General features: G+C 42.9%; 1 protein-coding gene across 2 annotated transcripts; it reads right to left on the reverse strand.

Moving 5' to 3' along the window:
• Positions 1 to 936: 936 nt before the first annotated feature.
• Positions 937 to 13,158, reverse strand: CSTF1 (cleavage stimulation factor subunit 1). Of its 2 annotated transcripts, none has more exons than XM_080814037.1 (6): positions 12,988 to 13,158; positions 9,535 to 9,735; positions 7,668 to 7,945; positions 7,323 to 7,520; positions 6,091 to 6,481; positions 937 to 3,360 (listed from the first exon to the last, which is right to left on the reverse strand). In XM_080814037.1, exons 2-6 carry the CDS (start codon positions 9,701 to 9,703, stop codon positions 3,101 to 3,103), a joined length of 1,296 nt encoding a protein of 431 aa, XP_080670163.1. In that variant the 5' UTR covers positions 9,704 to 9,735; positions 12,988 to 13,158; the 3' UTR covers positions 937 to 3,100. The 2 variants fall into 2 exon arrangements, with proteins under 2 accessions (XP_080670163.1, XP_080670162.1); XM_080814036.1 differs by lacking the exon at positions 12,988 to 13,158 and adding an exon at positions 12,813 to 12,887.
• Positions 13,159 to 13,186: the final 28 nt, after the last annotated feature.

Consider the following 13,186-nt stretch of genomic DNA (forward strand, 5'->3'; position numbering starts at 1 on the left):
CCGGGAGGCAGAGTTTTTGTCAAGTTCATCCTTTCAGGGAATGGGGCTCCCTCTGGGTTCCAGGCTTTCCTTCCAGGTCTGGACCAAAGCTCCCACCATGTGAGGTCACAGCTCAGAAATCATTCGGCTTCAGGGGCTTGACAAATGTCCTCAGTGCAACTGGCTGCCCCATAGCTCCTGATTATCTAGAATGGAGCTTTCTGGTTGCTTTTGCCTCTCAAAAATTCCCTGAGAACTTATTGCTAGCTCAGCTATTTAGAGATTAAAAATAAAAATAAATTCTGTACAGGTGTGTGCTCAAAGGGTTCTGAGAGTATCCGGTCCACCATATTTTCAGAAACATAAGTCTCCCCATCACCCCAAATCTGTTCCTGAGACACCTCCCCCACCCCACAACATCACCTTTCCTAAGCTCAACTGAAGTCTAAGGCAAAAGGTTCGTTTCTCTGAGTCATCAAAAGATATGGAATTATACTTTAGTTTTAGGTAAGGCACATAGCTAATGGAGTTTTGGCTATAGAAATCTGACTTCTAAACAGAGAGAGTCAATTATCATCTGGTTTCACTTACTTGTGGAGCACAAGGAATAATATGGAGGACACGGGGAGACGGAGAGAAGTGAGTTGGGGGAAACTGGAGCGGGAGACAAACCATGAGACTGTGGACTCTGGGAACCAAACCGAGGGTTTTGGAGGGTTTTGGGGGGTTGGGTGAGTCTGAAGGTGGGTATTATGGAGGGCACAGATTGCATGCAATACTCGGTGTGGTGCATAAACAATGAATTTTGGAACATTGAAAAAAAAAACCTGACTTCTAGAACAAAACACTAAAGAAACAGTATGAAAAGTACCAAGGTCATAACTGCTATATGAGAATACATATTTAAATATGGAAACATTCAAAGTAAGGTCCAAAAGAAAAAAATGAACTAGTTTTAAATTATCATTATATACAAAAAGTTTATTTTAGAAATCACATATCTTTAAAAAAATAACACAGAAGTTATAAGTTCTGACCCTGACTTCTTATTCACTGAAAGCCAGGGTGTTATGTGGTACAGTTAATGACATGCCGATGTCAAGTCCATGTAATATTCCTGGCCTTTATACCAGATCAAAATATTAATGTGATTTTATTTTTTAAAAGATTTTATTTATTTGAGACACAGATAGCGACAGAGATAACAAGAGAGAGCAGGAGCAGGGAGGAGAGGGTAGAAACAGACTTCCGGCTGAACAGGGAGCCTGACCAGGGGCTGGATCCCAGGACCCTGGGACCATGACCTGAGCTGAAGGCAGACGCTTAACCAGCTGAGCCACCCAGGTGTCCCAAAATGTGATTTTTAAAAGAAAAAAAAAAGTCTGTTTTGGAAACACACAAAGTATCTTAATCTTGTAAGCGGGAGTCCTGAAACTACAGATCCACTGCTGAGACTATTCCAGGAACTGGAAAAAGCAGGCATCATTATTTAGATTCATGAACAGTTAAAAAGACCCAGCGGAGCTTAAATTGGGAATGCGTCGGGGTCACTCTAGTGCACGCGTGCTGGAGCAGAAGGACACAGAAATGTTCAACCTCTGATGTAGTTTCATAGGGCTGAAAGCGAAAGAAGCAGCAAAAAAAGAAGCGAGGAGTTTTGGCTGGTAATTTTCTATGGAACTGGTTATTCTTGTTCCTATTCAGTAGGTTTCTTCCTATCTTACAAAAGCAGCACCCGCAGATGGCCAAGTTCAAATGCTGGAGAATCAAGACACAAAATAAAAATAAATCCAAACCCCCTATAGACTAAAAAATATCGCTCTTTGGAAATCTGAACTAAAACTCTGATTTAACACATTAAGAAGCCTAAAATGGTTTCATAATCCAAAGACTTGAAATGATCCTTAAGGCGGACGACTAACGAAGAATTTTTATGCAGTAAACCTCAAAAGATTTTAAAGTTCCTGTAACATAAAACACTTTAATCTATTTAATATTTTTATCAAATGACCCTAAATTCTAATTCTAGATACTCCTACCCAGATCATGAGGTATTTGTATTTGGGGATAAATATAAACCAAAGCCTATCTTTCGGAGGGGAGGTTAGGGTTCCCTGATCTAGCTTGAGCTGAATCCAGAGAAATAGTGTCACATCCTAAAAAGTTTTGAGAAAAAGAAACCCCCCATCGGTTGGTTAACTGCAAAAATCTTCCAAGAACATAGCTGCTGTGTGCATCCACGATGAGTAGTGATGATTCATGCTGAAGAGAACTGGAAAACGAGATTAAAATTACACAAGAACAGAGTCAATCGGTATTAATCATCTGTGAAACAAGCGAGCAGCAAGCAGTGGTGGGGTCACCTAATTTTGATTAGATTGGATGGATCTTCAATTAGGTTTTCTATAGACCAGCAATAATCTTATTAGAAGTATTCACTGAAGATAAGCGCTGCAGGCACTGAAAGGACAATGCGGGAGGGTACAATGAAACATCTTGTCTCCTACAAATCTTCAGGAAAAACTGGCCGCTAATTTTACTGAAGTGAAAAAGTATAACACTAAAGTTGGAGATCTGAGCTTTATTATCAGAATGATGTCATTTTAGGATAGAACTGACGGATGCTCTAAAATGGTTTTAATATGGCACAACACTCGATTCTCAGAGCTGTGTGCCCACTTGTCGGTTGATATGTATTCTGCACGGAGACACACGGACAAGGAGGGTGGAGAACAGGTACAAAAGTTGACAAAACCAGCAAATGAAAATTCCTCGGGACAGGTTCAGCTGAGATCTAGAAAGCACTTTAATACTCTATCCTTCTTCAAATGATCAAGAGATTCAAGAGAAATGGCAAGTCCTGTATTTACAAAACCGATGAAAATCACACTGTAATAATCAGTGAGTGCAGAACCACTGCACAGATCTGCGTTTCCAACTTTTCCCACCATGATTCTACATCAAGGTAAAAAAAGATTCTTTTGTACAAATCCAAGAAGGATGGAGAGATGGCAGCACAACTGCCAGGTGGTGCAGTGACTTACGACCGGAGCTGGTGACGGGGCACGGGGGCAGGAGGGACACAGTCCTAGAGAAAACAACCCTAGATCCTGGAGGCGGGTTAGTCCGTGGTGGATCTCCGGTACCAAAACCGTGCTCGGAAGTCGTCGCTGCACGTCATGAAGCCGGGGTTGGTGGGCGAATGCACGATGCAGCGCACGATGTTGTTGTGGCCCAGGGAGAGCAGGTTGCGGCGCTCGGCCGTGCGAGAGTCCCAGCAGCACAGGCTGATGGTCCTCTCGTCCGGCAGCAGCACGTAGTCCTCGGTGTGGTTGAACACAGCCTGTGTTCGGTGCACCTGCCGCCCGCTCAAGCCGGCACCTGCACAGAGATGAGAGGTTACGGGTCTGAGTGCCAAGGCTAGCCGTCCACGTTGATGTTTTTCATCCTCGGACTCTCGCACGTTGGCTAACTATCCTGTCACTGGCAAAACAGTGTTTTAAAATGGAAGGAATACACATTTGTTGTGCAATTTGGGACGATCCAAGAAAGCATGCAGAAGAAAATCACCCCCAGCTTGCTACCTCGGGCAACTAACTATGAACGCTCTGATATACCTCTAGGCATAAAAACATCTTAAGAAAAGATACAAAATTGGTGCTATATGTCTTTTCTGCCACAGTTTAAATCAACTTTTTGTTGGGTACATTCGTTCTTCCATGTTTTTTACTGGCTGCAAAATGCACCATTGTTAGGAAGCACTATTACCAGTTAATTCTTCTCCTGCTAGGCGTTTAGTTTGTATCTGATCGCAAATAACACTGTGACAAATTCTTTGTGCCGAACACATTATTTCCTTGATTAAATTTCTAAAACAGAATTACTGGGATGTATGGACATCTTCTCTCCAAAAGGAACCTTTAGGCTTTTTTAGGACCAGGAAAATACAGATTTTATGTTTAAAATACTGTATGAAGCATAAAAAAGAACAACTGCCTGATAGTTTTGCACCCAGAGTCAGTGTTTTGATGAACACCCTTTCTCTGAATCTCTGTACATTGTCCGTCATCTGTAAAGCAGAGCACACACCACTGCTTTCATTCAACAGGCTGGAGCAGAGCTGTATGAGGATGGACTACGGTTTAATGGATAAAAATACAAGTGTTGGTGTCAGATCTGGACTCAACACTTACAAGTGATGCGAACACGGACAGATCACATAGCCCTGTTACGCCTTCAATTTCGCTTCTGTTCTGTGGAGGGTAATGACAGCACCCACTCACACGGTGGCTGCCAGGATCTGCGTAGGGTACAACACACATAGAGCTTTGCAGGGTGTTTATTTTTCAAGGCTGCATACTGTGAAAAGGATGCCGAACAACAGTTCACTTAATTCTCTCCCTTTCACCTACTCTAGATTTTGTTGGTGTGGAACCTTGCTGTGTGTGCGCGTGCATGCTTGCTGAGAGTGTTTTTAGACTGAATTTCTAAGAGTGCACCTTGTAGGTCCAATGCTGAAAATTTTGATACAGGACACCAACCTGCCCAGTAGAAATACTTTACCAGCTGACACTCCTAACAATAGGATATGTAATTTCCTAAAATGTCGATCAATACAAAGTAATAGCAATCTTAGAAGTTCCCACCACCTGATGCGTACAGAAGGATACTTCCATTTCCGTTTCTTACGTTTACAGAACTGCCAGTCACCTTGCCCTCTCCTGGAGATCGCTGACTGCGCATGTGTCCACTTCACAAGCTCTGCGTATTGCTTCCCTAGTTCAGCATTTGTAGTGTTCTGAATTAATTTCTAACATTGAAATTTCTAACGCTTGATAGTCTTTCCTTGTCTTTCAATATTTCAAGAATCCTTTGAATTCTAACTAGACACTCGAGCTGGAAACACAGATCTAAGCATGCTGCCATGGAATCTTAACCTGTGAATTAGAAAATGAGGGAATTTGCATATAAATTCGGTAGAATCTCATTTTGACATCAAATCCCAATTCTCCACCAAAACAAACTCATCGGCCACATGTAAGCATGAAACATCCCAACAGTCACAAGACAAAACAGACATAATAAATCTTGAGACTCTAGCGTGCACCCTTCCCGATACACTGCACTCAGTTACTTCTGAAGATGGAGGCGGCTTTCCCACTTTCACTCTGATCACTTTTGTATCTTCTTTTTGCAACAAGCACACAGTCCTTGAACAGTAAGAATTAAAGAAATTCTTCAAAATAGCTCCATACAAAAGTGTTTCAACAAAGTCACCAAGAATTATGACAAAAATGACTTTCCCCAAGACTTGTCAGTTGTACCGCCTATGTCAGAAGCCAGACGGACGACAGGAAGCCAACTCTGGCTGCCAGAAGACAGATCGGAGGGGGTCATGCTGCACCCTAGTGGTTCAGATGTCTCAGTCTCCACCTCTTCAATTCTCTTCTCTTAAAAGGCTAACTAATAACCACCACAGCCAGGCCCTTATAAATTGTTTCCTTATTAAGTTCCGGTCCTGGTGATTTTAGTGTATAACACAAACATCTCACAACACAGGAAATTAGCTGAAGTTTCCTGGAGGTTTTCTACCAAACAACAGCCTTTGCAGCTCCTAGGAACAGGGAATGAGACACAGTATTTTACCACCATTCACTGCCCAAATAACTATTAGGGTTACTGGCTCTCTTAGGAATAGGCCAAGATCTTCCCTCTCAGCCTTCTTCCCCTAATGCATATATTTACTGTGATGCACTAACTCAGGCTTTTCTCTGTACTGCTCTTATGTTTAAGGAAAGAAGGCCGACCACTGGTCTACAAATGGACCACCAGAATCTCAAATGTTAATTGCATGGAATCAGATCTCATTAAGCCATAATGTATGGAGAATAAGGTTACAAAACTATCATTCTATTTCCAGCTCTGCTTCTTACGAGTTGCAGTCTTGGCTGAATGACCTAATGTCTAAGCCTCGATTTCTTATTTAGAAGAGGGATTACATCTGCCTTGCTCAATGCATACATCTACTGTGTGGCTCTCTGTGAGGATTTAAGAGTTCTAGAAACCATAAAATGCTTCAGAAACGTTAAGTAATAGCAATTTTTCACATACCTGTGTATCTGACCAGGGTTCGTCCTGTCGATATCTCCCAAAGTTTAGCTACAGAGTCTTTTCCACTGGAGAGAATGTATTTCGAATTTTTGGAGAAAATGGCAGAACAAACTTCAGCACCATCATGGGCTTTCTCAAAAGTTGTGATGCATCGATTTGAAACACCATCCCATAGCTTGATGCAGCCGTCCTTGCTACCAGTTACATACATATTGGCACTAGGATTGTAATTCACGGAGCATATAGCATCGGTGTGTTGATCTTGAGGATTGCATGAGACAAAACACTGAAATGTATTGATATCATAAAGCCGAAGAGTAGGATGCTGAGTCCCAACCAGTATAAAGTCTCCGGAAGGATGAAATGAGATGGAACGCAACATTTCAGCTTCCTGTTAGGACAGAGACATTAACTTTAAGTGACCGACTAGTGAACAATTAAATCCAGAGGAAATGTGGAAAGTATTTCGTTGATGGAAAGAATACGTAAGACAACGGTCAGATGTTACACAGGTATAAGAAGGAACAATGAACTTTCTAGAGTATCATTTGAACAGAGATTTCAAAAACTATTTACTGGTGAGATTATTTATTCCAAAAACCGCAGGAGCGAGCTTCATTATTTGCAAATTAACATTGGGTGAACTCAGAATGGAACATTATCGGGCTAGGATACATTCACATATGAACGCGCAAGGATAAACACAACTTGTACACGGGAAGAGCTTCTTATTGAGTTAAAAAAAAAAAAAAAGAGCTTCTTATTGAGTAAAAAAACTAAGTTAAATTATAAAAAGGTAGAAGCCACTACCAAAACATTAGTATTTCTGAGCTTCAAACTCAAAATACAGTACCAAATGTCACTTTTCCGGGAAACATCTGATAGTTTCAATGGAATGATTTTTTGATTGCCATTTACACTTCAGCCAAGTTGGTCTGTTTTGTCTTTAAACAGGGCTTTGCAACCCTTAAAAAGTGACACAGATTGTGAACCCTTGTTGCATAAACTGTGGCCAGCAGTCCTGACCAGCCAGCGGAGGCGGGCACAGGAAGCAAGCGGATCACGAGCCCATGCAAACCGGATTCCCGAGCAACCTGCGGCACGCGTCCTTGTTGCGTCTTCCTGTTTTATAGGATGATCACTGAGCCAACTTTAAAAAAGGGAATAGTCATACAATAGTAACTCTTTGTTTTAAGAAAAAAATGTAAAGCTCCTTTCCAAACATTCCTAACCTGAATGTATTTGAAGGCTCTTTTTGCAGATGGCTTGGAATAATCAAATAATTTAAGAGTATAATCCCTTGAGCCAGAGGCAAGGATCTGTTCTGTTGGGTGGAAAGCGAGACATGTGACTTCATCCACGTGGTCGTAAAGCGTTCGAATCACTGGGTGGTTTTCCATGTTCTGCTGTGCAGTCTCATTCATCATGACCTAGACCAATGAGAAAATAGGTGCTCAAACTCTACAATCTTGTCTGATTCAAAGTACCCAACTATGCTAAGTTGAGTCTGGTCTACTGGTCTCTCATTCTCCCAGTGAACAACAGGCACACAGCACACGCGTCGCTGGCATTGTTACCTCTATCGGCATGGCACTTTTGGCCAACATTCTCTCCGTGTCAAGTATCTTTATAGAAGCGTCGGCAGATCCAGTAGCTATTAACTGCCCATCTCTACTGTATGTAGCTACGCGGCACGGTCCTTTATGGGATGTGACATAGCACGTTTCGTACTCTGAAGCCTCTGGGGACATAGTCTGGACGTCTGCGTCAAATTCCAGGTCAATTCCTGTGCCCGGGGCAACTGTATCTGAACGACCAATTGCATACTGAACTGCGGTATCATCATTTTCCATTCCTGAAAGGAATAAAAATTAAGTGCATGAGGGGTGCCTGGGTGGCTCAGTGGGTTAAGCGTCTGCTTTCAGCTTGGGTCATGGTCCTAGGCTCCTGGGATCGAGCCCTGCGTTAGGCTCTGTGCTCAGCGGGGAGCCTCCTTTTCCCTCTCCATCTGCCCCTCCCCTTGCTCATGCGGTCTCTCCCCTCAATAAATAAATAAAATCTTTAAAAAAAAATTAAGTGCATGAAAAAATGTTACTTTAAAAAGCCAAGACAAAATTCTGGATCCAGTGTCCATTTACTCTTTCTTGGAGCTGCAGGATACCTAGTCCTTCACAAAATATGTCTGCCGACCGAGGTGCACGCACAGTGACAACACTATAGGCAGTTGGGATCACGGAAGCTTAGACTCCAAGAGGTTCCATCAGCTCCCCCGATTTCTGCCTCCAAAATTTCCTACTTTAATTACAACTTCAGAAATGTAAAAAAAAAAAAAAAAAAGCAATTCTATAGTTACGCTGTCCATTTTTTCCCATTCTGTATTTTAGTATTTTCTGTGCTGAGATCTGTTAGAAGCAGCTTTGAGGCTCATTAAGTCAGATACATTGTTAGCATTAACACTAGTGAAACATATTTGAAAGAATGTTGATATTTAAATAAACAGAAGTTTCTCAAGAAAATTCACTTTAAATTTAAAAATAACTTCACATATCACATAAACAATATGTTTATTAAGTATAAGAAAAATTAGGAATACAGATGAACACAAAAATAAAAATGATCTTCTATTAGATCACCCAGAGATAATTACTATTAACATGGTGGAATGAAATTCTTCTGGACCTTTGTTACAATTCTTAAAAATAGAACCACACTATATGATATTTTGTAACTTGTTCATTTACTCAAACAGAATAAACATCTGGCCAGTGTAATGTTTATCTATATCACGTTGCCGGACCCAATGTGATGGATACAAGAATATTCACAACTAACTCCATATTGTTGGGTATTTCAGATGTATTCATTTTATTTCCTCAAATTCGTATAAAATTTCTCAAAATTGGCATTGCTAAGTCAAAGGGTATAAACATTATGGTCATTCTATATTTTACTGAGTGCTTTCTACAACCCAGGCAAGCATCAGGATATACTGTTGAACAAGACAGATCCTGGTCTTTACTGAGCTTACTGTCTTTTCTGGGGAGTACAGACTGCGTGGGAAACAACCTGAAACAGTGAAGAAAATTTCAGACAGTGATTCTATTACGACAGAAACGGAACTGTTGTTTTAGAGTACCTGGGGAGGTATGGGGAAGATAGTGGGTTATTTTAGAAAAGGAGAAGACGACTTTGAAATACCATTCGAGCTGAAATTTGAAACCATATTACAATGAAAGAACGCTTCAGATAATTCTTATACAGAACTTGAGGCTAGAACCAGCTCGAAATGGTCATCATCTGGAGTTTGCTTACTCTTTCAGTATCTAGCACTGTACTTGACACATACTAGGCACTAAAACGAAACAAAAATAATCTTGAAAAATTCTGACTGCGAAAACATCGGGAACCTTGTCATGGAATCAATGAACCTGCATTCAGAGCTACCTAGTTTGATGAGATGCAGCAGCTGCTCCGAGGGCGCACAAACAGACTGAGGCTTGATTTCATTAATGAGGCCATTAGCAATGCTGATGTAGCCATCATAGAGCAGCTGGCTAATGATCAGCTTGTAGAGCTGCTGGCGGTCCTTCAAGCCCACTTTGGTTCTGTACATCTTGGAGAAGAGGAAGACAATCTCCTTGCCGGCTGCAAGATGAGAAAAGAGGGATGGTGAAGGGCAGAGGCACTAGTAAGTCACAGAGGCAACACAGCAATCTGGCCCGACTTGCGGGGCGTACATCCCAGGTCTACTAGTCGCGTCATCTTTGGTCATCAACCTCCTTCCTCTGAGATCATGTTCCTCAGCTGTTAAGCAAGTTAGTGAAGGTTAAATAAGAATGGCATGTGCAAAAAAAAAAAAAAAGAATGGCATGTGCAGAGTATTGAAATCATGTTATTCAAATTCATGTTAGCTAATAGTTACAGAATATTACAGAACTTTTCATCAATTTTTTTTCTGTCAAACTACCCGCTTGCCATTTTTATTCTATACTGCTATCCTAGAATCTTTTATTTCTTCTGTTATAAGACACTGACTGGGCCGCCTGGGTGGCTCAGTGGGTTAAAGCCTCTGCCTTCGGCTTAGGTCATGATCCCAGGGTCCTAGGAGAGGGGAAGCCTGCTCCCCCTCATCTCTCTGCCTGCCTCTCTGCTTACTTGTGATCTCTGTCTGTCAAATAAATAAAATCTTAAAAAAAAAAAAGGACACTGGTTTTTGCAATAGGTAAGACAGCTGCTATTGCTGAATGTCTAGATGCTACTGTTTCCACCAGCTGAGCTACATGTTTACTCATGTCAGTTATGTTCATTTTTTAAAAAAGGGTTTATTTATTTATTTTACAGAGACACAGTGAGAGAGGGAACATAAGCAGGGGGAGTAGGAGAAGGAGAAGCAGGCTTTCCACTGAGCAGGGAGCCCGACACGGGACTCGATCCCAGGACGCTGGGACCATGGCCTGAGCTGAAGGCAGGCGCTTAACGACTACCCAGGAGCTACCCAGGAGCCCTAGTTATGTTCATTCTTTTTTTAAAACAAAATATTTTATTTATTTATTTATTTGACAGAGAGAGAGAGAGAGAGAGACTGAGAAGCAGGCTCCCTGCTGAGCGGGGAGCCAATGTAGGACTCGATCCCAGGACCCCGAGATCATGATCCGAGCTGAAGGCAGATGCTTAACCGACTGAGCCACCCAGACATCCCCCCCCCCAGTTATGTTGATTCTTAAAACACATTTTAAGTAAAAAAAAAAAAAAAAACAAAAACCCACACTTTAAGGTAACTAAATTTGTTAAATTACATAATATAATTACATAGCAAAGAGAAACACAAGGGCACAAAAGCTACAATGCTATGAAAACTAAATCAAATTGAATGCTTTGGAAAGATTCAAAGATGAATTGCTTAATAAAATACTGGCAAAAAGGATATGGCCAGAACAACAATAAAAACATGAAAAAAAGGGCAAAAATCTGAAGGATTGTGCGCTTAGATTAGGTTCAGAAGTGGTTGAGGTCTCCCTTAGAAAGTAAAATGAAAACTGCAGATGATGGTTTCTGGTCTATGCAAAAAAAGTAAGTACAAATGGTGAACATGAGTGCATAATTTGACTTCCAAAAATCAATGTTTGTATGTATATGTCTGTCTGGACAGCTATCAGAAAGCCACAGGAGTCCAGGGCCAGTAATAAAGAAGAGAAGTTGCAGGCAGACAAGAAATTGAAAGTCAGGGCACAGGGGAGAGAGAGGAATACCAGCAAAGAGGAGTGAACAGTAACACTAGCACTGCCTGGACTGCTGTACTTTACTGGAAAAGACTATGGAAGGGGGGGTGTCTTATAGTAAAGGGGTGTGGAACCATGTTTTCTAACCCCCTCTGGAGAATAACAGGTACTGAGTATTTAGCATGTTTTTTCTTACTTAGTCCTCAACACCAATCTGTAAAGGAGACCCCATCATCTTATTTACAGATCATAAGGGGAAATAACTTGTCCAAGGTCCCACGACGAGTGCATGGAGAAACCAGGACTAGAATACAGATGGTTTAACTCTAGACTGCGTTGTTGCTGATGACTACCTGTAGCCCTCCTTGAAAATTTAATGACAGGGGCGCCTGGGTGCCTTAGCCCATTAAGTGTCTGCCTTCAGCTCAGGTCATGATCCCCAGGGTCCTTGGATCCATTCCGGCATCCGGCTCCCTGCTCATGGAGGAGCCTGCTTCTCCCTCTGCCCCTCCCGCTGCTCCTGCTCCCTCTCTTGCTCTCAAATAGATAAAAATCTTTAAAAAAATCGAATAATAGTTAAAATCTATTAGACATTAAGTGTAGTATATAACACAGCGTGCAAGTAACCTGTTTGCATTATCTCACTTAATACTCACCTAATCCTATTTTAGAGATAAGGAACCTGAGGTGCGGAGAGGTTAACTCACGCAGGCTCTCTGACCTCAGAGCTCCAGGCCTTACTGGGCTGCACTGATGGGTGTTAATAACAGCTGCTAACATTTATTAAGTACTTGCCAGACACAGTGTTAAGCACTTTACAAGCATTTGCTCACTGAATGAAATCGAAGTATTTAAGCACACGTAGAAACAACTGTATACAAATCTATGCTTGTGTAGACAACACTTGGACACAAAACAGATGATGAAACCGGCACAAAGAGGTTAGGAAACTGAAAATAAAATGTGGCTGGGTAACGCGTCAAGTGGCCCCCAGGACTGCCCACAGCAGAGCCCAGAACTTAACTACAATTCTCTCCCGCCTCTGCCCTCCCGCCAGGAGCATCACGGGGTACACAAAGATTAAGAAAGAAAAGAACGAGGCCCGCTTCTCAAGTCTCACAGAACGTTCGCTCGCTGGGCTACTAAGTGCCTAATTACCACCCCCAATTTGCAGATGAGGACGCCGAGACCCGAGGACGGGAAGAACAAGCCGTAAGAACTGTCTACACCCGGAACTAGAAGGGGGACCAGGGCGGGGACACACATGCCCCCTCCCCACGCTCCGCTACCGTCCCGCGGTAGAAGCGAACTAAGGACGGAGTGAGGGTGGGAGCGAGGCCTTCGAGGAACAGAAGGGGGTGTGCAGGCCCGGCCTGGCAACTCAGGGCGCATGCCAACCCTCTCACTATCCGGCCTTCCCGCCCCGCTCATCTTTCCTGTGGTCCCATAAAGACCCCAGCGAACCGCACCAGCCGCTCTCCATGCATCCCAGGCCCCCAGTACCCTCTAGTCCGGCTCTCTCGATCTCCCGCTCTCTCCCAGAAAAATGGAGGCGCGAATTCTGCCCAATCGATCGCTCTGAGCGCACGTTCCCTGCGCACGCGCAAAGGGCGAAACGCCGAGCGCTGCGCTATCGATCGGCCTCACTCACTCCTGCCCTTCTCGCCATCTTACTTACTGGCGCGTTCGAGTGGTTCGTTAACCTCCTCCGACTTTCCCTCTTGCGCGACAACGTTGATTGACACCAGGGAAATGCTGTTTCGTGGACAAATGTCGGGTCCTGGAGAGCACCGCGGGCGCTAGAACGGCCAAAGCCTGGCGGGCGGTTGGCTCCACCACTTCCGGGGCCTTACCGGGCAAGTGCGCCTGCGCGCTGT

Source organism: Martes martes, assembly GCF_963455335.1.
Source record: "Martes martes genome assembly, chromosome: 9".
Classification (NCBI taxonomy): domain Eukaryota; kingdom Metazoa; phylum Chordata; class Mammalia; order Carnivora; family Mustelidae; genus Martes; species Martes martes.

Bases quoted from the DNA above. Each gene is read 5' to 3' on its own strand.
- CSTF1 (XM_080814037.1), bottom strand. From the start codon at position 9,703: ATGTACAGAACCAAAGTGGGCTTGAAGGACCGCCAGCAGCTCTACAAG. The intron at 7,521-7,667 runs GTAACAATGCCA...TCATTGGTCTAG, and splicing joins AAAGTGCCATGCCGATAGAG to GTCATGATGAATGAGACTGC. The intron at 3,361-6,090 runs GTATGTGAAAAA...ATCTCTGTGCAG, and splicing joins AACCCTGGTCAGATACACAG to GTGCCGGCTTGAGCGGGCGG.